This window comes from Balaenoptera acutorostrata, chromosome 1 (assembly GCF_949987535.1).
Source record: "Balaenoptera acutorostrata chromosome 1, mBalAcu1.1, whole genome shotgun sequence".
Taxonomy (NCBI): domain Eukaryota; kingdom Metazoa; phylum Chordata; class Mammalia; order Artiodactyla; family Balaenopteridae; genus Balaenoptera; species Balaenoptera acutorostrata.
The window spans coordinates 128827937-128853797 of NC_080064.1; the positions used below are offsets into that span (position 1 = coordinate 128827937).

Here is a 25861-nt window from a genome sequence, read left to right on the forward strand (position 1 = left end):
GAATTCCCAAAACATTATTTTTAATAGAAGCAATTAGGCTTTTGCAATATTAGAGTATCTCTCCTTTTATCAGTTTTAGGTCAAAAGAAGCAGAAGCCAAGTGCATTGGGCATCTTGTGACTGTCTCAAAGGCTAAGCGTTTATGAGTTCCAAAAGGGGCAGACCTGAAATTTAGAAGGACCAGCCGCAGTGCTTTTGGCCAAGGTATTTGGAGGGCCTTTACAAATTTTGCCAATTGAATCTTAATACCAGTAGTGCGTTCGACTAAACCAGAGGATTGAGGGTGGTAAGAACAGTAATAGTGTTGTAAAACTAGCCAAACAGCATAGACATTTTGAAGCACCTGGGCAATCACTGTGAAGTTAAGGAGGATTTCCCCAGGTAGGGATAATCTTTTCCAAAAGAAATTTATCCGCAGAAGAGGCAGTAGCCTGTCTGCAAGGGAAGGCTTTGGTCCAGTGTGAAAACATACAGACCATAACTAAAACATATTTATATCCATTAGATGGAGTAAATTGTGTGAAATCCATTTGCTGGATCTCTAATGGTCCATTAGGCGGTTTAAAATGTCTGGGAACAGTATGAACAGGCTTCCCTGGGTTGTACTTTGGAAAAGTGGGACAAGTGAGATAGGCACTTTTTGCAGCCTTATTAATGTTTCCCCATCAATACTGATTCATGAAGACTAACATTTTTTTAGTAGATTAATGGTTTAGTGCATGTACAGTGGTGAGAAGTGGGAATTTTAGACTCCAGGGTAAAACTGGGTTCTTACTTGATCCAAACCAGAGCTTTCTCTTTTTTATCACACCAACAATTGTTGAATTTCCAATCTTGTTTTCCCTTTTCTGAGGCCAATTGTTGGGATTCTCTAGCCAGTTTTTATAAATTATCATTTGGGGAAATATCCCTTTGGACTATGACAGTGGTTTGGCTACTGTTGGTTCCTTTAAGGGCAGCCTTCCTTTCAGAAGTATTGGCAAGGTGGTTTCCCTTAGCTTCCAGAGAGTCAAGTTTAGAATGCCCCAGAATCTTAATGATAGCTGAAAGTGGGAGGTAAGAGTATTGCATTCATCATTTCTGAACATAGGGGCCATTTTAAAATTTTATGTCCACCGGAAGTAAGGAAGCCACATTGCTTCCATAACATTCCAAAATCATGAGCTACTCCAAAAGCGTATCTACTAATTAGTATTGAGTTGGCTAAAAAGTTTCTTTTGGTTTTAAGTAAAAATAAAAGACATTTTTCATCTTCACCAAGAATTTTATTGAACAACGTATTCACTAACCAAATGAACTTTTTTGGCCAACCCAATATAATATTGGCAGTTTTATCCTTGGCTAAAGTACAAGCCTGTGTAAGGGTGTATAATTCAGCCTGTTGGGTCAAAGTAGCCGTAGAAAAAGATGCTGCCTCAACAGCACTAAAAGGAGTTGGAATAACATACCCAGCACAGTATTCGCCATTGTCACCTTTTAAAGAACCATCAGTGAACCATGAGAAGTCGGCATTATTACCTGATGGAATTTCCTGTAGATCATCACGAGGAGTCAGGAGTTAGTTCATCAGCATTAAGCAGTCATGAGGGACTTTGAAAATGATGGAGGGGAGAAGAGTAGCCAGGATAAGGTATTACAACGTAGAAGAATGGTGTGAGGGGCAGCTAACAAAAGGATTTAACAGGAGGTGAGGTAGCTGGCAGAGAAATGTTGAGTGTGATGAGAATTCAGGAGAGCTTCTACTGCATGAGGTACAAAAATGGTTAAAGCGGATCCCATAATGATTTTCTCAGTGGCCTTAACCAAGAGGGCAGTGGCCTCAATAGCTCTAAGGCAAGGGGGGTATCCCTGTACCACAGGGTCCAGTTGCTGGCTGTAATACCCTATCGGGTGATGTTTTTGGGTCAGCACCCCAAGGGCATTCCCTTTCTTTTCATATACAAAAAGAAAAAGGGAGATGTGGTCATTGGGATGCCCAAAGGCAGGTGGGTTCATCAAACTCTCCTTTAAGGCCTTTAAAGGCTATGTTGTCTCCTTCTTCCCATAAAATTGGGCCGGGGTTGTTATTGTTAAGGAAAACATAGAAATTTGGCCATAAGAGAGAAATTTGGAATCCAGTTTCGTCAATAACCAACCAAACCAGGAAAACCTCACAGTTGGCACTAAGTTTTGAGTTTTGGGAAACTTAGGACATCATGAAGTCTGTCAAGATCTAGGTTTAGCCCTCGTTCTGATATCAGATGCCCTAAATATTGAATCTGGGTTTGGGCAAACTGCAATTTTTCTTTGGCAACTTTAAGCCTTTAAGGCTAAAAGCTTTAGCAAGTGAATACTGTCTTCCTTTGAGGAGGCTTGAGAAGGAGAGCAAAGAAACAAATCATCCACATATTGCAAAGTAGAACCTCTAGGGAACTTTTCTGTTTTGTTTTGTTTTTTAAATTTTTATTGGAGTATAGTTGATTTACAATGTTGTGTTAGTTTCAGGTGTACAGTAGAGTGAATCAGTTATACATATATCTACTCTTTTTTTTTTTTTTTAGATTCTTTTCCCAGATAGGCCATTCAGAGTACTGAGTAGAGTTCCCTGTACTCTACAGCAGGTTCTTATTAGTTATCTATTTTATATATAGTAGTGTGTATATGTCAGTTGCAGTCTCCCAATTTATCCCTCCCCACCCTTGTCCTCTGTTAACCATAAGTTTGTTTTCTACATCCGTGACTCTACTTCTATTTTGTAAATAAGTTTCTAGGGAACTTTATATCATCCAGATCAGCCTTCAGAATCTGTGATAAATAAGAACTCTTAGTAAAACACTGGGGCATTACTGTCCAGGTGAAAATTTTTTGTTCCTAAGTGAAGGCAAAAAGGTATTAGCTAGCTTCATCACCTGGAATACTAAAGAATGCACTGCATAAATCAATTACAATAAAAAAAGAAAAATTGCTTCCGGCAGGAATGGCTGTTAGTAACGTATGAGTGTTAGGAACAACAGTGTCAAGGGGTGACAGTGTTATTTACTGCTCAGAGGTCCTGGACAAACCTTTACCCTCGGCCCTTAACGTTTTCTCACCAGAAAAATGGGAGAGTTATAGGGGCTAGTATAAAGGATAATGAGACCTTGAGCCTTGTAATCTTCTGTTATGGGTTTTATGCCTTGAAGGGCTTCTGTACTTATAGGATATTGATTAATTTCTGGGAAGAGTTTTGAGGGGCTTATTTGAATTTTGATGGGAGGTACACTGTGAATTTTGCCAACATCAGTTTGCCCATCAGGAAGGTGGTAGTTGATTCAACAGGGACAAATGGTCAGTGTTTCCAAGAATCTGCTCTAGTTCTATTAGAAACTAAACAAATAAAAGATGTCAAAGGATCATTTAATTCACCTGGTGGGTTACTTTGATGACTACTATCAATTTCTAGAATTATTTCTCCCTTTTGGGAGAAATAAATTCCAGCATGATACTTCTCTAAGAAGTCTTAGTTTAATAAATGGGTAGGGGTAGAGGGATAGAGGAACTAAGGAGAATAGGGCATGTATCTCTCAAACACCTAAACAAGAAGGAATAGATTCAGAGACAGGAACCCCCTTGAGGTTCATTAGATATCCCCACTATTTGAATTGTTTATTACTCCAAGGCAGGGGCTGTTTTATAGTAGTGGGTTGAGCACTGAGTGTGGCTTTGGTGTCAGGCCTGGAAGAGATTCCCCAATCTGGAGAAATGTTTATCCAAGCCAATTAAGAGGGAGGATTGGGGAAAGCCAATATTCCTCGTAGCTCCCATCTTTGAGAATTGGGAGGACATTGGAAAGGCTGATTAGAGGGCTGAAGGTGCTAAAAGCACTTAGTTTGTAACAATCTCTTTTCCAGTGTCAGGATGCAACATTAGAAACGGAAGGTAGAATGGTAGTTGCCAGAGGTTGGGATAAGGGAGAATAGGAGAATTGTTGAATGCACACAGAGATTCAGTTTTGAACAAAAAATTACATTCCAATCACAGTGTATACGTATTCAGCAAAAAAAATCTTTGGCAAAAGGTTATACACTGTTAAAATGTCCTTATATAAGCTGCCTCTTTTGTTTGTACGCTGTTTGGGATTCTAATTTAATTTTCTAAGAAATAAATTAACAGCATATCTGTTTTCATTAAACAGTAAATATTTGTTGAATGAGTGAGTAAATCAATTCTTTAAGCTGTGGGATGCTATAGAAATTATTCCACCTTGGGAGAAACATGACCAGATTTATGTCTTAGATCATTTTGGCAGCTTCATAGATGGCTGATTGGAGGGGAGTAAAATTGAAAACAGCAAGACGACGTAAGAGGCTATTGCAATAGGCCAGGTGAGAGATGATGAGGGGTCCAATCTAAGGTGATAGCAGTGGGAAATGAGGAGTGGACAGATGTATGTATGTATGTAATCATACATTTATTTAAGGGATGGTTTGTTTAATGACTGTCTTTCTCCATATTCTCTAAATGTTTTCATTCACTATAATATATTCAATGCCTAATTGTCTCCAATTATAATAGTGGATTCATCTATTTCTCCTTACAGTTCTACCAGTTTTTGTCTCACGTATTTTGACCCTCTGTAGTTAGACATGCACATTAAGGATTGTTATGTCTTCATGAAGAGTTGATTCCTTTATCATTATGTAATGCTCTTTTTTACCCCTGATAATTTTGCTTACTTTGGAGTCTACTCCCTCTGAAAAAATTATAGTTAACCCCTGCTTTGTTTTGATTAATGTTAGAATGGTATATATATTTTTTCATTCATTTACTTTTACTCTATGGGAGTCTATATTTAAAGTGAGTTTTTTTGTAGACAACAGATAGTTGGGTCGTATTTTTTGATCCACTCTGACAATCTCTGTCTTTTGATTAGTGTATTTAGAACATTGACATTCAGAGTGATTACTGATATAGTTGGATTAATGTCTACCATATTCATTGGTGTTTTCTATCTTGCCCTTGTTCTTTGTTCCTGTTTTGGTCTTCCACTCTTTTTTTGCCTTTTGTGTTTTTTTTTTTTCCAACATCTTTATTGGAGTTTAATTGCTTTACAGTGGTGTGTGTTACTTTCTGCTTTATAACAAAGTGAATCAGCTATACATATGTCCCCATATCTCCTCCCTCTTGCGTCTCCCTCCCACCCTCCCTATCCCACCCCTCTAGGTGGTCACAAAGCACCGAGCTGATCTCCCTGTGCTATGCAGCTGCTTCCCACTAGCTATCTATTTTACATTTGGTAGTGTATATATGTCCATGCCACTCTCTCACTTTGTCCCAGCTTACCCTTCCCCCTCCCCATGTCCTCAAGTCCATTCTCTATGTCTGCGTCTTTATTCCTGTCCTGCACCTACGTTCTTCATAACGATTTTTTTTTTTAAGCTACCATATATATGTGTTAGCATACGGTATTTGTTTTTCTCTTTCTGACTTACTTCACTCTGTGTGACAGACTCTAGGTCCACCCACCACACTACAAATAACTCAATTTCGTTTCTTTTTATGGCTGAGTAATATTCCATTGTATGTATGTGCCACACCTTACTTATCCATTCATCTGTCAATGGGCACTTAGGTTGCTTCCATGTCCTGGCTATTGTAAATAGAGCTGCAATGAACACTGTGGTACATGAGTCTTTTTGAATAAGGCAAAAGGTTATACACTGTTAACCTTGGTTTTCTCATGGTATATGCCCAGTAGTGGGATTGCTGGGTCGTATGGTAGTTCTATTTTTAGTTTTTTAAGGAACCTCCATACTGTTCTCCATAGTGACTATCGATTTACATTCCCACCAACAGTGCAAGAGGGTTCCCTTTTCTCCACACCCTCTCCAGCATTTATTGTTTCTAGATTTTTTGATGACGGCCATTCTGACTGGTGTGAGGTAATACCTCAATGTAGTTTTGATTTGCATTTCTCTAATGATTAGTGACGTTGAGCGTTCTTTCATGTGTTTGTTGACAATCTGTATATCTTCTTTGGAGAAATGTCTGTTTAGGTCTTCTGCCCATTTTTGGATTGGGTTGTTTGTTTTTTTGATATTGAGCTGCATGAGCTGTTTATAGATTTTGGAGATTAATCCTTTGTCAGTTGCTTCCTTTGCAAATATTTTCTCCCGTTCTGAGGGTTGTCTTTTCATCTTGTTTATGGTTTCCTTTGCTGTGCAAAAGCTTTGACGTTTCATTAGGTCCCATTTGTTTATTTTTGTTTTTATTTCCATTTCTCTAGGAGGTGGGTCAAAAGGGATCTTGCTGTGATTTATGTCATAGAGTGTTCTGCCTATGTTTTCCTCTAAGAGTTTGATAGTGTCTGGCCTTACATTTAGGTCTTTAATCCATTTTGAGTTTATTTTTGTGTATGGTGTTAGGGAGTGTTCTAATTTCATTCTTTTACATGTAGCTGTCCAGTTTTCGCAGCACCACTTATTGAAGAGGCTGTCTTTTCTCCACTGTATAGTCTTAACTCCTTTATCAAAAATAAGGTGACCATATGTGTGTGGGTTTATCGCTGGGCTTTCTATCCTGTTCCATTGATCTATATTTCTGATCTATATTTCTGTGCCAGTACCATACTGTCTTTGATTACTGTAGCTTTGTAGTATACTCTGAAGTCAGGAAGCCTGATTCCTCCAGCTCCATTTTTCTTTCTCAAGATTGCTTTGGCTATTTGGGGTCTTTTGTGTTTCCATACAAATTGTGAAATTTTTTGTTCTAGTTCTGTGAAAAATGCCACTGGTAGTTTGATAGGGATTGTATTGAGTCTGTAGATTGCTTTGGGTAGTAGAGTCATTTTCACAATGTTGATTCTTCCAATCCAAGAACATGGTATGTCTCTCCATCTCTTTGTATCATCTTTAATTTCTTTCATCAGTGTCTTATAGTTTTCTGCATACAGGTCTTTTGTCTCTTTAGGTAGGTTTACTCCAAGGTATTTTATTCTTTTTGTTGCAGTAGTAAATGGGAATGTTTCCTTAATTTCTCTTTCATATTTTTCATCACTAGTGTCTAGGAATGCAAGAGATTTCTGTGCATTAATTTTGTATCCTGCTACTTTACCAAATTCATTGATTAGCTCTAGTAGTTTTCTGGTAGCATCTTTAGGATTCTCTATGTATACTATCATGTCGTCTGCAAACAGTGACAGCTTAACTTCTTTTCTGATTTGGATTCCTTTTATTTCTTTTTCTTCTCTGATTGCTGTGGCTAAAACTTCCAAAACTATCTTGAATAATAGTGGTGAGAGTGGGCAACCTTGTCTTGTTCCTGATCTTAGTGGAAATGGTTTCAGTTTTTCACCATTGAGAACAATGTTGGCTGTGGGTTTGTCATATATGGCCTTTATTATGTTGAGATAAGTTCCCTCTATGCCTACTTTCTGGAGGGTTTTTATCATAAATGCGTGTTGAATTTTGTCGAAAGCTTTGTCTGCATCGATTGAGATGATCATATGGGTTTTCTCCTTCAATTTGTTAATATGGTGTATCACATTGATTGATTTGCATATATTGAAGAATCCTTGCATTCCTGGGATAAACCCCACTTGATCATGGTGTATGATCCTTTTAATGTGCTGCCGGATTCTGTTTGCTTGTATTTTGTTGAGGATTTTTGCATCTGTGTTCATCAGTGATATTGGCCTGTAGTTTTCTTTCTTTGTGACATCTTTGTCTGGTTTTGGTATCAGGGTGATGGTGGCCTTGTAGAATGAGTTTAGGAGTGTTCCTCCCTCTGCTATATTTTGGAAGAGTTTGAGAAGGATAGGTGTTAGCTCTTCTCTAAATGTTTGATAGAATTTGCCTGTGAAGCCATCTGGTCCTGGCCTTTGTTTGTTGGAAGATTTTTAATCACAGTCTCAATCTCAGTGCTTGTGATTGGTCTGTTTATATTTTCTATTTCTTCCTGGTTCAGTCTTGGAGGGTTGTGCTTTTCTAAGAATTTGTCCATTTCTTCCAGGTTGTCCATTTATTGGCACATAGTTGCTTGTAGTAGGCTCTCGTGATCCTTCATATTTCTGCAGTGTCAGTTGTTACTTCTTTTTCATTTCTAATTCTATTGATTGGAGTCTTCTCCCTTTTTTTCTTGATGAGTCTGGCTAATGGTTTATCAATTTCGTTTATCTTCTTAAAGAACCAGCTTTTAGTTTTATTGATCTTTGCTGTTGTTTCCTTCATTTCTTTTTCATTTATTTCTGATCTGATCTTTATGATTTCTTTCCTTCTGCTAACTTCGGGGTTTTTTTGTTCTTCTTTCTCTAATTGCTTTAGGTGTAAGGTTAGGTTGTTTATTTGAGATGTTTCTTGTTTCTTAAAGTAAGATTATATTGCTATAAACTTCCCTCTTAGAACTGCTTTTGCTGCATCCCATAGGTTTTGGGTCGTCGTGTTTTCATTGTCATCTGTTTCTAGGTATTTTTTGGTTTCCTCTTTGATTTCTTCAGTGATCTGTTGGTTATTAAGTAGTGTATTGTTTAGACTCCATCTGTTTGTATTTTTTACAGATTTTTTTTCCTGCAATTGATATCTAGTCTCATAGCATCGTGGTCGGAAAAGATACTTCATACGCTTGCAGTTTTCTTAAATTTATCAAGGCTTGATTTGTGACCCAAGATATGATCTATCCTGAAGAATGTTCCATGGCTATCTGAGAAGAAAGTTTATTCTGTTGTTTTTGGATGGAATGTCCTATAAGTATCAATTAAGTCCATCTTGTTTAATGTATCATTTAAAGCTTGTGTTTCCTTGTTTATTTTCATTTTGGATGATCTGTCCATTGGTGCAAGTGGGGTGTTAAAGTCCCCTACTATGATTTTGTTACTTTCGATTTCCCCTTTTATGGCTGTTAGCATTTGCCTTATATTACTGAGGTGCTCCTATGTTGGGTGCATAAATATTTACAATTGTTATATCTTCTTCTTGGATCGATCCCTTGATCATTATGTAGTGTCCTTCTTTGTCTCTTGTACTAGTCTTTATTTTAAAGTCTGTTTTGTCTGACATGAGAATTGCTACTCCAGCTTTCTTTTGATTTCCATTTGCGTGGAATATCTTTTTCCATCCCCTTACTTTCAGTCTGTATGTATCCCTAGGTCTGAAGTGTCTTGTAGACAACATATATAATGGGTCTTGATTTTGTATTCATTCAGCCAGTTTGTGTCTTTTGGTTGGAGCATTTAGTCCATTTACATTTAAGGTAATTATCAATATGTATGTTCCTATTACCATTTTCTTAATTGTTTTGGGTTTGTTATTGTAGGTCTTTTCCTTCTCTTGCGTTTCCTGCCTAGAGGAGTTCCTTTAGCATTTGTTGTAAAGCTGGTTTGGTGGTGCTGAATTTTCTTAGCTTTTGCTTGTCTGTAAAGGTTTTAATTCCTCTGTTGAATCTGAATGAGATCCTTGCTGGGTAGAGTAATCTTGGTTGTAGGTTTTTCCCTTTCATCACTTTAAATATGTCCTTCCACTCCCTTCTGGCTTGCAGAGTTTCTGCTGAAAGTTCAGCTGTTAACCTTATGGGGATTCCCTTATATGTTATTTGTTGTTTTTCCCTTGCTGCTTTTAATATTTTTTCTTTGTATTTAATTTTTGATAGTTTGATTAATATGTGTGTTGTCATGTCTCTCCTTGGATTTATCCTGTATGGGACTCTCCGCACTTCCTGGACTTGATTAACTATTTCCTTTCCCATGTTAGGGAAGTTTTCAACTGTAATCTCTTCACGTATTTTCTCAGTCCCTTTCTTTTTCTCTTCTTCTTCTGGGACCCCTGTAATTCGAATGTTGGTGCATTTAATGTTGTCCCATAGGTCTCTGAGACTGTCCTCAATTCTTTTCATTCTTTTTTCTTTATTCTGCTCTGCAGTAGTTATTTGCACTATTTTAGCTTCCAGGTCACTTATCCGTTCTTCTGCCTCAGTTATTCTGTTATTGATTCCTTCTAGAGAATTTTTAATTTCATTTATTGTGTTGTTCATCATTGTTTGTTTGCCCTTTAGTTCATCTAGGTCCTTTTTAAACGTTTCTTGTATTTTCTCCATTCTGTTTCCAAGATTTTGGATCATCTTTACTGTCATTACTCTGAATTCTTTTTTAGGTAGACTGCCTATTTCCTCTTCATTTGTTTGGTCTGGTGGGTTTTTACCTTGCTCCTTCATCTGCTGTGTGTTTCTCTGTCTTCTCATTTTGCTTAACTTACTGTGTTTGGTGTCTCCTTTTCGCAGGCTACAGGTTCGTTGTTCCTGTTGTTTTTGGTGTCTGCCTCCAGTGGCTAAGGTTGCTTCAGTGGGTTGTGTAGGCTTCCTGGTGGAGGGGACTAGTGCCTGTGTTCTGGTGGATGAGGCTGGATCTTGTCTTTCTGGTGGGCAGGTCTGCGTCCAGTGGTGTGTTTTGTGGTGTCTGTGACCTTATGATTTTAGGCAGCCTCTCTGCTAATGTGTGGGTTTGTCTTCCTGTCTTGCTAGTTGTTTGGCATAGGGTGTCCAGCACTGTAGGTTGCTGGTCGTTGAGTGGAGCTGGGTCTTAGCATTGAGATGGGGATCTCTGGGAGAGGTTTCACCGTTTGATATTACATGGAGCTGGGAGGCCTCAGGTGGACCAATGTCCTGAACTCAGTTCTCCCACCTCAGAGGCACAGGCCTGACACCCGGCCGGAGCACCAAGACCCTGTCAGCCACATGGCTCAGAAGAAAAGGGAGAAAAAAAGAAAGAAATAAAGAAAAATAAAATAAAATAAAGTTATTAAAATAAAATATAATTATTAAAAATAAAAACATTAAAAAGTAATAAAAAAAGAAAAAAAAGAAAGAAGAGGGCAACCAAACCAAAAAACAAATCCACCAATGATAAGAAGCTCTAAAAACTATGCTAAAAAAAAAACCCAAAACGGACAGACCCCCCCTCCCAGGACAAATGGTAAAAGCAAAGCTACGCAGACAAAATCACACACAGAAGCATATACATACACACTCACAAAAAGAGACAAAGGAAAAAAATATATTTATCGTAGCTCCCAAAATCCACCGCTTCAATTTTGGGATGATTCGTTGCCTATTCAGGTATTCCAGAGATACAGGGTACATCAAGTTGATGGTGGAGATTTAATCCGCTGCTCCTGAGGCTGCTGGGAGCGGTTTCCCTTTCTCTTCTTTGTTTGCACAGCTCCTGGAGTTCAGCTTTGGATTGGCCCCGCCTCTGTTTATAGGTTGCCTGAGGATGTCTGTTCTTCCGCTCAGACAGGATAGAGTTAAAGTAGCAGCTGATTAGGGGGCTCGGGCTCACTCAGGCCAGGGTGAGGGAGGGGTACAGAATGCAGGGTGAGCCCAGGGCTGCAGAGGGTGGTGTGACGTTGCAACAGCCTGAGGTGTGCCGTGTGTTTTCCTGGGGAAGAAGTTGGCCCTGGATCACGGGACCATGGCACTGGGGGGCTGCACAGGCTCCCGGGAGTGGAGGTGTGGATAGTGACCTGTGCTTGCACACAGGCTTTAGCGTCTCATGCCCATCTCTGGTGTCCGCGCTGATAGCTGCGGCTCGCGCCCGTCTCTGGAGCTCGTTTAGGCGGTGCTCTGAATCCCCTCTCCTCACACATCCCGAAACAATGGTCTCTTGCCTCTTAGGCAGTTCCAGACTTTTTCCCGGACTTCCTCCCAGCTAGCTGTGGCGCACTAGCCCCCTTCAGGCTGTGTTCACGCAGCCAACCCCAGTCCTCTCCCTGGGATCTGCCCTCCGAAGCCGGAGCCTCAGCTCCCAGCCCCCCGCCCGCCCCGGCGGGTGAGCAGACAAGCCTCTCAGGCTGGTGAGTGCTGGTTGGCACCAATCCTCTGTGCGGGAATCTCTCCACTTTGTCCTCTGCACCCCTGTTGCTGCGCTCTCCTCCATGGCTCCAAAGCTTCCCCCCGCCACCCCCAGTCTCCACCAGTGAAGGGGCTTCCTAGGGTGTGGAAACTTTTCCTCCTTCACAGCTCCCTCCCACTGGTGCAGGTCCTGTCCCTATTCTTTTGTCTCTTTTTTCTTTTTTCTTTTGCCCTACCCAGGTATGTGGGGAGTTTCTTGCCTTTTGGGAGGTCTGAGGTCTTCTGCCAGCATTCAGTGGGTGTTCTGTAGGGGTTGTTCCACATGTAGATGTATTTCTGATGTATTTGTGGGGAGGAAGGTGATCTCCATGTCTTAATCTTCCACCATCTCGAAGGTCACCTTTTGTGGTTTTAATTCAGCATTTTATGATTCCATTTTCTCTCCTTTCTTAGCATAGCATTTTTACTTCTTTTTTTACTTCTTTTAGTGGTTGCCCTAGAGTTTGCAATATAAATTTACAGCTAATTCAAATAACGCTATACTGCTTCATAGGTAGTGTGAGTACCTTATAATAACAAAATCCTAATTCCTTCTTTCTGTGCCTTGTATCATTGCTGTAATTCATTTCACTTTAATGTAAGCATACATAAGCATATATATATATGTGTGTGTGTGTGTGTGTGTGCATAGATAATGGAATGCTTGTTGCTATTATTTTGAACAAAGTGTTATTTGTTAGAATAAGAAAAGTAAAAGTTTGTATTTTACCTTCACTCATTCCTTCTTTGATGCCCTTCTGTTGTTTATGTCAGTTCATGTTTCTGACCTTTATTATTTTATTATTTTCCTTCTCTCTAAAGAACTTCTCTTGCAAGGCAAGTCTACTGGCAAAAAATTTCTTCAGTTTTTGTTTGAGAAAGACTTTATTCTCATTCACTTTAGAAGGATAATTTTGCAGTGTACAGAATTCTAGGTTGGTGGTTTTGTTTTCTTCTCTCACCACTTTAATTATTTCACTCTATTTTTGTTTCATGGTTTCTGAGGAGAAGTTGGATGTGATTCTTATCTTTATTCCTTTATAGGTATGATTTTTTTTTCCTCAGACTTCTTTCAGGATTTTTTCTTTGATTTTCATATTTTGAAAGTGATATGCCAAAGTATAGTTCTTTTTTGGCATTTATCCTGCAAGGTGTTCTCTGAGCTTCCTGGATCTGTGGTTCGGTGTCTCACATTAATTTGGGGAAATTCTCAGTCGTTATTGTTTCAAATATTTCTTCTGTTCCTTTCTTCTCACTCTGATATTCCCATTATGCCTATGTTACACTTTTTGTATTGATAGTTATCCTACAGTCCTTGGATATTCTGTTTGTTTTTTTCAATCTTTGCTCTCTTTGCTTTTTGGTTTTAAAGGATTCTGTTGATATAGCCTTTAGCTCAAAGATTCTTTTCTCAGCCATGTCCAGTCTACTAATAAGCCTGTCAAAGGTAGTCTTTGTTTCTGTTCCAGTGTTTTTGATCTCTTGCATTTCTTTTTGTTTCTTTCTTAGGGTTTTCATCTCTCTGCTTACATTGCCCATCTATTCTTGCATGCTGTCTATTTTATCAGTTAGAGAGCCCTTAGCATATTAATCATAGTTGTTTTATATATTTTTTTATTCTTTTAAAGGGGAATGAGAGCCCTGAAGACAAATTCCCCAGGTGCTGGGGGAGGAGGCTTTATAGGTTGGCTGGCGTTGGGAGAGGTCAGGAAGCTTTCAGAGCTGTTGCAGTAGTCTGGGGGATAGGGGAGGTCTGAGGATGCTGATGGCAGGAAGGATCTTTTTTTTTTTTCGGCCATGTGGTGCAGCATGTGGGATCTCAGTTCCCTGACCAGGGATCAAACCCGTGCCCCCTGGATGGGAAGTGCAGAGTCTTAACCACTGGACCGCCAGGGAAGTCCGAATCATAGTTGTTTTAAATTCCTGGTCTGTCGCAAGAGGGAGGAAATACGGGGATATATGTATATGTATAGCTGATTCACTTTGTTATAAAGCAGAAACTAACACACCATTGTAAAGCAATTATACTCCAATAAAGATGTTAAAAAAAATAAAAATAAAAAAAATAAATTCCTGGTCTGAGAATTCCAACATCCCTGCCATATCTGGTTCTCATGCTGTCTCTTCAGATTGTGTTTTTTGCCTTTTGGTATGCCTTGTAATTTTTTTTCATAGCTGTATATGATGTACTAGGTAATAGGAACTGTGGTAAATAGGCCTTTAGTAATGTGATGTGTGGGGGGAGGGGACACATTCTAGAGTTCTGTGATGCCTGGTGTCCTCCCCTCTCTTAGGATCCAAGAAGAGTTGATTTTTCAGTCCATTCAGCTTTTACTTATTAGCTGCGAAGTGGGAACCTTCAAGCTCCTTGCATGTGGAAGCAGGTTAAACAATCTTTATACTCCTGAGATAAATCTAACTTGGTCATGATAGATTATCTTTTGGACATGTTGTTGGATTTGGTTTGCTAATATTTTGTGAGGACTTTTGCATCTATATTCTGACTGAATTTCCTTTCTTATAGTCTCATGACCCTTTTTTTGGTAAAAAGTTACATTAGCCTCAGAGAATGAGTAGAAGAATATTTCCTCTTTTTCTTTTCTCTGGCAGAGTTTGTATAAGATTGGAATGATCTTTTCTTTGAATATTTAGTAGACCCTACTTATAAAACCATCTGGAACTGGTATTTTCTTTGGGGTATGGTTTCTAAGTATTATTTCGATTCTTTAATAATTACGGGACTATTTCAACTCTCTCTTCTTTAGTCAGTTTTAGGTAATATTTTTCAATTTGTCAATTCATCTAACTTTTCAAATTTATTATAGTATTTTTATTGTCTTTTTAATTCCTGCTGTGTCTTTAGTTATAGCCACCTTTTTATTCATAACATTATTTCTTTGAACCCCCTTAATTTTTTCTCCATTATCCTGGTCAGGGAACTAAGATCTGGCAAGCCGTGTGGCATGACCAAAAAAAAAAAAAAAAAAAAAAGAAAGAAAAAGAAACAACTTTTGGCTTCATTGATTTCTCTCATATTTGTTAACCCCTTTGTTTTATATTTCTACTTTTTTTTCTCTCTTTATTATTTCCTTCCTTGTATATTATTTGAGATTCCTTTGTGGTTCTTTTTCTAACTTCTTTAGTTGTATACATTCAGCTTTTCTTCATTCATATCTAATTTGTGGTCAGAGAACATGATTGGTTTAGACCCATACTTTGAAATTTGTAGAAAGTGGCTTTGTGGCCTTGTACATGATAAATTTGTAAATGTTCCATGTGTGCTTGAAAAGCATATGACTTTAATTTTTAATGTAGAATTTTATATGTGACCATTCGATTAAGACTTTTAATTGTGCTGTTCATATTATCTATATTTTTTGCTAGCTTGACTTATAGTGAGATGTATTGAAATCATTAAAATGTTGTATGTATCTAATTCTCCTTGTAGTTCTGTCATTTCCTTTTTTAATGCAGTTTGAGGCTTTTTATTGTGTGCATATATGTTAAATTGTTATATCTTCCTGGTAAACTGAACTTATTATATATGTAGTAATCCTCTCTACCTTTAATGCTACTTTTTATCTTAGTCTGTTTTGTCTGATATTACTGTAGCTATACCACCTTTCATTTGATTAGTATTTGCACAATATCCTTTTCCCTGAAATCTTTCCTTGTCCTAATACTTGAGGTGTGTCTGAGACAATCTCATTTTTCTCCATTGGTGAATTTAGTCTCTTTATTATTATCATGGCTACTTTTGGACTTGTTTCCAACTTTTTACTTCTAATTATCCTGTTTTACCTAATTTTTTTTAACTTTCTTGTCTTTTTTAGGATTAAGATTTTTATCTTTTTGCTGTTGTTGTTTTGCTTTTTTCATTTTTTTTCCTCCATTGGGTTGGAATGTATACTCTTTATTTATTGTTTACTTTTGAAATTTTCCATGCTTACTGAACTTTATAATGTCTTTTATGAATTTTAAATTGCGTGCCAAGTTAACATAAGCTATCATATGTATATAAAAGAATTAATAACTAATATTCTCAAAAACAACTTTGCAAATAGTAGGCTTTTAATAAATATTTGTTTGCTGATTGGTGTTCTTCATATGTATTTATCATTTTAATTTTAATTTGATTAAATTTGCAAAGTAATAAATTACAAATTTATTATTTTCAACATCTTATATTCTTTTGGTGTTTCTTATGAAATATCCTCTAGGAAAGTGGTTTCAGTGTGTTAATTTTTTTTTTTTTTTTTTTTTTGGCCACACAGCCAGAGGGATATTAGTTCCCCGACCAGGGATTGAACCCAGGCCCTCGGCAGTGAAAGTGCGGAGTCCTAACCAGTGGACTGCCAGGGAATTCCCCTCAATGTATTCATTCTAAGTTTATTCATTTCTTTTAGAACTGTTTGCTGTGTTGGACATTACCTGACTATATATACAAGTATAGCATCTACTGTCACTTTTTATCTTCTAATTTGAAATTTGTGTACTTGAACCTTTTTTTTCTGTTTTAGATCATTTTCCTACAGCAGGATAGTGGTAGGTGCCCTGATCTTTTATCTAAACTGTACAATACAAACTGCATAGCTTGAGATCTATTTTTCACAATTATTCTTTATCAGGATTGTTAAGCCAAACAAACATTGAGCAGTAAATTAGACCATATTCTAGAGCAAACTTTTAAGTGAAATGAACACTTATGATTTGGTACCATCCTCACTAATTCTTAATTACTATCATCTCATTACTCATTCAACTTTAATTTTGCCCACACACCTTGTTTTAAATGATTTGAGCTTTTGTCTAATTCTTAATTTGTCATATAGTTTCTTTTTCCATTTATAGCTCCCAAGGCCTTCAGTTTATCAGCAGGATTATTTCTATTTCCTCTACTACCTGATACTCTATTTTTTTTAAAATTTATTTTATAGAGGTATAGTTGATTTACAATGTTATGTTAGTTTCTAGATACTCTTTCTTAGCATGAGTTTTTTCTTTATTGGTTTCTTGTTAATCACATATTTTTAACTGATTGAGTGTCCTTTTCTCTTCCACTTTAGAAAAAAAGAGAGTTTCAATCATATTATGTTTCTTTTGAGAACATTTGAACTCTCAGCCCTTCCCATTTATCACTTCCCAATCAGAAAGAGATAATCAGAGTAAACTAAACATGTCAGCTTTCTGTGTGGTAGTTTCTAATGATATCTAACTTAAAATTTTAGACCCTTTTTTTTTAACATATATATAGCATAGGATAAAGTTTTTTAAACACTTTTTAAATAAGCCTATAGAATTTATACCATTTTATGAAAAAGAAAATACCTTTTTATTATAAGACTACATAATTGTTATGTAATTGTTTTAGAAAGTGTTGTTAACAATTTAGTGTCTGGTTTTCTAGACTCTTTCTATGTATATATATATACATTTTTCCCCTATGAATTATTTTTTAACCTATGTTGTAGATTCAGTAGGATAATGCTGGCATTTTTCATGTTCTTGTTTATGGATCTTTCTTATTGTTTTTAATGGTGGCATAAGTATTCCAATGTATGGATGTACCATAATTTATTTAACCTATCCTTTCTATGTATAAGACATTTAGATTATTTCCAGTGTTTCTCAAAGTACTGCAGTGAATATATGTGTGTGTGTGTGTGTGTCTGTATATATTGTGTGTATATATATATTTGCATATTCGTTTTTCTACAGCATACATTTTTAAAAGATGAAATTGCTACATCAAAGCAAATACATGTTTTAAATTTTAATGGATATTATTTAATTTCTCCTCAAAAATATGTTGTACTGGAACACTAATATATTGCCAGTGGAATTATAAATTGCTGTAACCACTTTGGAAAATTGTTTGGGAGTATCTGTTAAAACTGACCATATGCACATACTGTGGTCCAGCAATTCCACTCCTGGATATATACTCAACAGAAATATGGACATATGTTCGCCAAAGCACTATTTCAGTAATCAAAACCTGTAAACAACCCAATGTTCACCAACAGTTGAATGGAAAAAGTAAATTATAATGTATTTATACAAAGTAGTACTCTACAGCAAAGAGGATGAATGAACTATAGCTAAATTCAACAGCATGGATGAATCTTAAAAATGTAATATTGAGGTAAAGAAGCTAGACACAAAATATATTTCGTATGATTCCATTTAGTTAATGTTCACAAACAGGCAAAATTAATCCATCATGTTAGAAGTCAGAATAGTGGTTTCCTATAAGGGGAGTGTAATAATGGGAATGGAGCATAGAGAGACTTCTGGAATTCTGTTTATTCTCTCTCTCTCATACTGGTGCTGGTTACACGGGGCTATTTTGCAAAAATGCATTGAGCTACACATTTATGATTTTATACCTTCCTGAATATGTGTTCTACTTCAGTCAAAAGTTTACAACAAAAGAGTGCACTTTTTTATATATAAAACTTTCAAACTCCTACCAGTAGTGCCTATTTTCCTGTATTCTTGCCACTCTGATAGATGTAAAAAATTTTTTAATCTGATAGACATACAAAAAGATCAATTTGTTTTTATTTTTATCTTAATATTAGTGAGGCTGGGCATCCTTTTGTATATTTATTAAGTTTCTTTCTTCTATAATTTCCCTATTCATGTTCTTTACTTTTTTTCTATTACAGTGTTCATTTTTCATACTGATTTGTAGATACTTTATATATTTTGGATTTTTGGTCTGTTATATGGCAAAATATAATGTTTTAAATAAGAAGTTCAAACTAACAAAAGTTATTCAGTAACATGTGTTAGGAAAAGTTTCTTCTAGTAATTAAATCAGTCTTAAAAAGAGTCCATTGTTCTTTATTCTCTAGTTTTGTGACCAACTCAGTTCTTAGGAGAGTAAAATCAGCCTCATTAGCTCCAAATCTGTACTCTAATATGGAGTTCATATAGAATAGATTCTATTTGAAGATCCTTGTTTTATTCATGTATATTAATATTGTTTTTCTTGACTAGTCTGTTCTTTGCTGAGAACAAACATCTTTAAACAAAATCTCAAAACATAATTTTATCCACTGAAATTATATGTTAACCTTAGTTTCTTCTTTTTTTTTTTTTTTTTTTTTTTAACCTTAGTTTCTTCTTTTGGTTTCTCTTTATGCCTTTACATTTCCTAATATGGAGAGGACAAATAATATTGAATAGGTTTTGTTTTATTTGTAGTAAATTGCATATTAATTTTGTCTGTATTATGTTTTTATAAAACAGCCCTTTAAAAAGTGTGCTGCATGCTATTTCCTTTACTCTCTCAACCAGTACCAAATTTCTAAGTGATCTCTTAACTAAAACATTTTGTTTTAGTAACTCAACTAGTCTGATGTAGTCTCACTGTTGTGTCTGCCTCTTTATGCTTTTGGTTGGGGATGCCTTATTGACATAATGTTTAGTTTAAATGTTTTCTAGACTTTACCGTATTTTAATGTTGCTCATTTTCATTCTGTAGTGGCCTGTGAATGTTTTTTACTTATTTCTGTTTTTTCTTATAATATGTAATTCATAGACGCTCTGCTGTTGCCCGAATTCAGGAGTTCTTCAGGCGGAGAAAAGAAAGAAAAGAAATGGAGGAATTGGATACCTTGAACATCAGAAGGCCACTAGTAAAGATGGTTTATAAGGGCCATCGCAACTCCAGGACAATGGTACCATATACTCATGACATTCTTTGGAAGAACTGCAATTTCATAATATGAATTTTTTTCCATAATGATTATTTTCATATATGCCAGTGTGATTCTAATATATTATTGCACCTTCACAGTTATCTCTTTACCCAAACATAGTTCTTTTCGTCCTATAATATATTGTGAAAGACCATCATTTTTTATAGGAAAACTCTACCCTACTGAGGAACTGTCGTAGAATTTAAAAAATTCTAGCTTGTACAAGTAACCATTGCTTCTTTTTTGCTCTCTCACACTTGTTGTCTACTTTCCTAGTAGATTTTTTTAGTTCATATTAGTGCCCTTTGTCGGTTTTGGAGAGAAAGATTTGGATACATGAAATCCAGGTTCATTGCAAAATATAGTCAGATTAATGATAACTCTTTTAAAGATTGACAAGTAAAGATTTGTTTTAGTCACCTTGTCTTTCTAGACTTTAATTTCCTCATCTATGAAATAAGAATAGACCAGATGCTCTCTAAGATCTTTTCAAGTTTTTATAACCCAGAAGTCTATATACCCAATGCAATATTAACTGTTTACTAAGAGAATCTTGAGATGATTAACATAACTGTTACTCCGAACCATTCATATCTAGAAAGTGTTCTCATATATTCATTGAGTTATCAAAAAGTATCTACAGAATCGGTTTTAATCTGCTTTCTTCAGAGTCAAGGCAAAAAGTAACTTTGGGATGGGGAAATAATTAGCTGTCTCTATAGATATCATTGGTAGTAATAACTTAATCATTCTGGAAAGAATACTCTTTATTAATAGAAGTAACCAATTTATATTTCTTGCATTTTGCTGGTTAAAATTTTGGATGAAAATAATTAGGGATAGGAATGGAAAAAAAAAAAGAAGACAAGTAAATATAAAAGTATTGTATTGTAGTTCCAAGTAACAAAATTGGCTCCCCTCCTTTGCTTTGCCAAAAATAGCAAAGTAGCAGCTGCACATAAAATGATTTCAAAAATTCTGATATGAAGTACAAAGATTTTTGATGGTTCATTCATGTGCATCTGCTGAAAAATTCCATCATAACCATTCTAACATACCCTTTGTCTCATTGCTTCATAAAAGTAAAGATGTATTTATATCTTTCCTTCTTGATTGTGAGAGCTTCTAATACCTAATAAAAAGATTGGTACTTTTTGTTCTTTTGGCATAAAGCAAGATGCAGGAGGGAACAATTCATTTTTTTCTATGAATTGTTTTTATTATCTTGTAAAAGCTAAAATGGAACCGTTTTTGGAAAGTTTAGTAACATATATATATGTTTCCATTATACTGTTCAAAACGCAGAAATCCCATTCATTCATTTAGCAGTTATTATTCTCAGCACCTACTGTGTGCCAAGTACTGTTTCAGGCACTATAAATATAGCATTGAACAAAGCAAATCCCTATCTTCATGGGGGACTTTTCATTACTTACTGCCACTTTATCCCTGCTGATAAATCTCTATCATGATTTCAATATACTAGAAGACAAAGGCTCTCTTCAATTTTTTATTTTCTAAGCCAATTAATTGTTGTAACTTGAGAATAGAATAAATCTTTTTTAATAACTTTGATTTGAATTCTCTTGTCATTTCCTTTTTTTTAACCCTTAGATAAAAGAAGCCAATTTCTGGGGTGCTAACTTTGTAATGAGTGGTTCTGACTGTGGCCATATCTTCATCTGGGATCGTCACACTGCTGAGCATTTAATGCTTCTGGAAGCTGATAATCACGTGGTAAACTGCCTGCAGCCACACCCGTTTGACCCAAGTAAGATGACCTTTTATAAGGCAAGGGCTAGAAATCATTAGTATGATTAATGAGCTTCAACTCTTTTCTAGTTGTTAATATAAAAATAATCCAAATTATCCTAGTAGGCAGCCACTAGGGTCAAGTATTGCTATTTGGGGTTTGAAACAAGAAACACTTATAACCTGCTTTTGGCAGAAAATATGGGGAAATAGGTTAAAGAGTTTCTACTCCTAAGAGTTCTAAGTTTTATCAGCTGTAAGAGGTTTGGCTGATTGAACTTTTCACTACTTAACCAAATTGAACCTCCAAGCCTTTTAGTCTTCACATGTCTGAATTAATTTACCAGAACAAAGGAGCATTGGCTTGTTCTTGCCTTCCATTTGAAATTGCCCGTGTTTCTCATAAAAGAGCAGTAAATAAGAAAAAAATTTGAGTGATTTCAAGATGGTCTTAAAATTGTGTTCTAGAGTAACTTTTAGGAAATCTTCAAAATAATATTCTCAGTTAACAATTAAATGTATCAGTACAATTTCCATTCTAAGTCAATTTTGCTGAACATACACATACATGCATATATACATTATAAATTTACATGAATTAATGGCATATTTCTAAGCTTTATATTAATGTGAACATTTTATTTCTAGTTCTAGCCTCGTCTGGCATAGATTATGACATAAAGATCTGGTCACCACTAGAAGAGTCAAGGATTTTTAACCGAAAACTTGCTGATGAAGTAAGATTTTTATTATACTTATTATAGAACATATTTCACTTTGTTCCTGAACTGCTGTTTTAAGAAGAATCAAAGCAGCTCATTTTGTTATTAGTTGGTAACATAAAACAAGTTAATTCATTTAATGAGGTCAAATTTTAAGAAAAAGAAAAGTTAAGAATAAAACATGCCCACAATACTAGAGAGGTAAAAATTGGAATATTATTTGGATAAGTAGAATATTGATTATTGGTAGTAACAGATATAGTATATTGTAGTTTAAGAAAAATAGGTTGACTATTTGTGCTTATTGCAATGAAGAATCATTAAAAAAAAAACCACTATGTCTTTTAAGAAAATAGTTTTACTATAGCTGTCCTCCATAATCATAGCCAAATAGGTAGCAGAACAAACAATTGGAGACTCTTTTCCTTTATGATTATAGTTTAAGATTTCCTCAGCTTCTGAAGCTACTGTTACATCACTAGTTTTCAAACTGAGTTCTCTGAAGCTCTAGGTTTTTTACAGGATTGGAAGCAGGAAGATGGATGTTACGAAAGCTAAACTCTGGGCATTTCTTTCCCAACTGCAACCAGGGTTTTCATTTTTGGGTTTCCATGTAAGATTTCTTATGAAAATAAGGATCCATTGCATTAATCAGCTACTAACTAATTGTTGAACTTCTGTGAGGAGGGGAGTGCAACTAAGGTTGATACTACCCCCTCTTAAAACAATAAAATAAGAGTTCATTGCTAAAAATATTAATGAGTTGGAAAACTAGTTCTCTAGACCAAGGTTGACAGTTCACAGTGAAATTCCCACGTATACTTTTACTCATTTAATAGACATATATAAAACACTTGGTGTATGTCAGGCACAGTGCTGAATTTAAAAAGATAAACCCTTCCTTCAGAACTTAAAGACTAGTGGAAAAAAGAGACATATCAACAGCTAGAATATAGTGTGCTCAGTGTCAGAGATGTACACATAGTGCTTTGGAAGCCCGTAGAAAGGAACAGCCGTGCTTGCAAATGGAATCGATGGGATGGGAAGGTCTTCACAGAGGAAATAAGAATTGGACTGAGTTTACTAGGCATACAAGGATCAAAGGAACATTTAAGACAGAAGGATCAGCGTGTTTCAAGTTACTATAAGGTAAATGAACCACCATTGTGCTGAAACCTAGAGGACACATATGAAAGCAGCTCAGTTGGACTAAAAAGCTAGGTTGGGGCATGGTTGTAAAGGGCCCTGTCGGGCACCCTGATGAGTTGAAAAAATATTGTAATATCATCGGGGGACTGCTGATCAGGTTAGCATCTTTTCCTTCCTCTCATGCTTTCCTTTCTTTCTTCCTGTTTTTCCTTTGCCATGACCTTTGCTTTTCCTCTTTCTTTTTTCCTTTGCCTGTGATTATACATTAGCTCCCTAGGTGTTCATGGATGTTCATTTAGTCCAATTCTTGGTACTTAAGACACAATTCATTGGTAACTCTTATCCAAAGGTTTATTTTTCAAGATTACTTTGCTTCAGTCGAGGTGACATTTTTCTTGAGGGACCCAGGTGACCCAGGGATAATAATTTAACACTACTCTGTCACTAAAAGTATCAGTTCTACTAGATGGGAAAAGAATAAGCAGACACAAAGTAGACTGCTCTGGAAAACAAATTATAAGTAAAAATAAATTGAATTCTTGAATGTTTTAAGTAGCCTCAAGGTTTGACCTTTGTCTTTCTGCCAGTTGAAAGAGTAGTGTTCTCTGATCTTACTCTGTCGAATGCAAGTTAAAGTAATTATTTGGCACTGAGTAGCCTTAAGGTGGAAATATAGACATATATAGATATATATGAAGAATGAAATAATTCCTGCTAGTTTTTTACTGTTCTCCTAATCTCTAAGGAAAAGGTACAGTTACCCTGTGATCTTTGACATGGTTATTTAACTTGCCTCATAGGTTATAACTCGAAATGAACTCATGCTGGAAGAGACTAGAAATACCATTACAGTTCCAGCCTCTTTCATGTTGAGGATGTTGGCTTCACTGAATCATATTCGAGCTGGTAAGAACTGTCAGTGTACTATTAAAATCATTATTATATTTGAAAAACATTATTATTTAAGATCTACTTTAAAGGGATTTATTTTTTAAAAAAAGGGACTTCCCTGGTGGTCCATTGGTTAGGACTCCGAGCTTCCACTGCAGGGGGCATGGGTTCGATTGGTTGGGGAACTAAGATCCCACATGCCATGCGGCACAGCTAATAAAGTGAAGTGAAGTGAAGTAAAAAGTAAAGTAAAATGTAAAGTAAAAATTTCCTTAAATTACAAAATCAAGGCAGCTTAACTTTTTTTTTTTTTTTTAACACAAGAGAAGTTTATTTCTTGCTGACATTAAGTCCTCTCAGAGGGAACAGGTGCATGGAAGGCAGCTTAACTTTTGAACAAGGAGTTCTATGAATTCTTGATCTTAGTACAGTAATTTATATCCCCATGAGCCAACTTTATTGAAAAGTGTCAAAGTGAAAAGATGAAGTCACTTGAAAAGTTTTATCAGCTGTGCTTTTCTTCTCAGAGTGGAAGATCATACCATAAACCTTAAGATACGGTATAGTAAGTACCCTTTAATGGTAGGTTTGGTCAAAATCAGTCACAGTCCAGACAAAAATAAATGTAACGTGTTACTACAGAGGTTGAAACAGATAGCTCAGTATGTTTTTTTCAGTATTTTTTTGTTTTAGATGATAAACTGTGAGGTTCAGTGCCACAGATACAAAATAGTGTATATTACAACTAATATTCAAGAAGGAATGGAATAACCTGTGTTCATAACAGTAGAAAATATCCAGTATCCATTATAAACAAAGTGTTTATCACTCACTCTTCACTGATATCACAAATTTCTTTATATGTTGGGTATTATTTAATAATAACAACCACCACCATTTATGGAATACCTGTAATGTATCAGGCAATATACCAGTCATTTCACAAATTTATCCTCAGTTAGCTCCAACCCTTTACAAAGTAGATTATTTGTAATAACTCACCCCGGGTCACATAACTGATAAATGGTAAAGCCTGAATTTGAAACTAGCTTCCAAGCACTTACTCCCCTTTTACCTACAAATTTCACTTTCGGGAACACGTTCAAGTCATGAATAAGACATGCAGTCCTCTGGATGACCTGATCTCAAACTGCTTTTCTAGTGCATTCTTTCCTTCTCTATCCACACCATCCACTCTGGCCCTCTCTGAATTTTGGGGTACATCAAACTCTTTCCCACCTCAGAGATCTTTATAATCATGATGTCCCCTCCCATCCTCTCTCTTTATTAGGATAACTTCCGTTTCAGACCTTCAGGTCTATATAAGCAGTAGATTATATATCACTTTCTCAGAGAGTGGGGAAGGGAGAGCTAAGTATTCCAGGCAAAATAAAGAGTATGTAGCATTTGTCTAAGTCCTGGAGGAGAGAGACTGTAGTACATCTGAAGAATTGAAAGAAGCCCCTTATGTCTGTAATTAAAAGAGCTGGAGAGAAAATAACCCTCAAATTGTAAATATTAACTATTACAAGGAAAGAGTGAAAATTTCAAATAGTCAAAACAAAAAATAAACTAAAATGTAAACAGAAAATGTTTGTAGTCCAACAAAATATTATTGTAGTACTTCTAATCACTGTAACATCTTTTGATCTGTTTTCTTCAATAACAGTCAGTAACCTTTAAAATTCACTTGGATTTCAGATTTGAGGAGGCAGCATTTTATAGAACAAGAAAAACATTTGCTGATTATGACAACTAAAATTTGCTTATTCTTATGAAGAGTTCATCTGGTGAATGGTTCTT

The 25861-nt window shown here is 36.0% G+C and overlaps 1 protein-coding gene across 7 annotated transcripts in view; it reads left to right on the forward strand.

Annotated features, from left to right (window-relative positions):
• Positions 1–25861, forward strand: part of DCAF6 (DDB1 and CUL4 associated factor 6) — a 168834-nt gene that overhangs the window by 137525 nt on the left and 5448 nt on the right. For all 7 annotated transcript variants that reach the window (XM_007172465.3, XM_007172467.3, XM_007172468.3 and 4 more), the window contains 4 exons: positions 19385–19523; positions 21159–21315; positions 21945–22033; positions 23968–24073. In XM_007172465.3, the coding sequence (XP_007172527.1) occupies positions 19385–19523; positions 21159–21315; positions 21945–22033; positions 23968–24073 (491 nt within the window). The remainder of the gene's footprint in view (positions 1–19384; positions 19524–21158; positions 21316–21944; positions 22034–23967; positions 24074–25861) is intronic.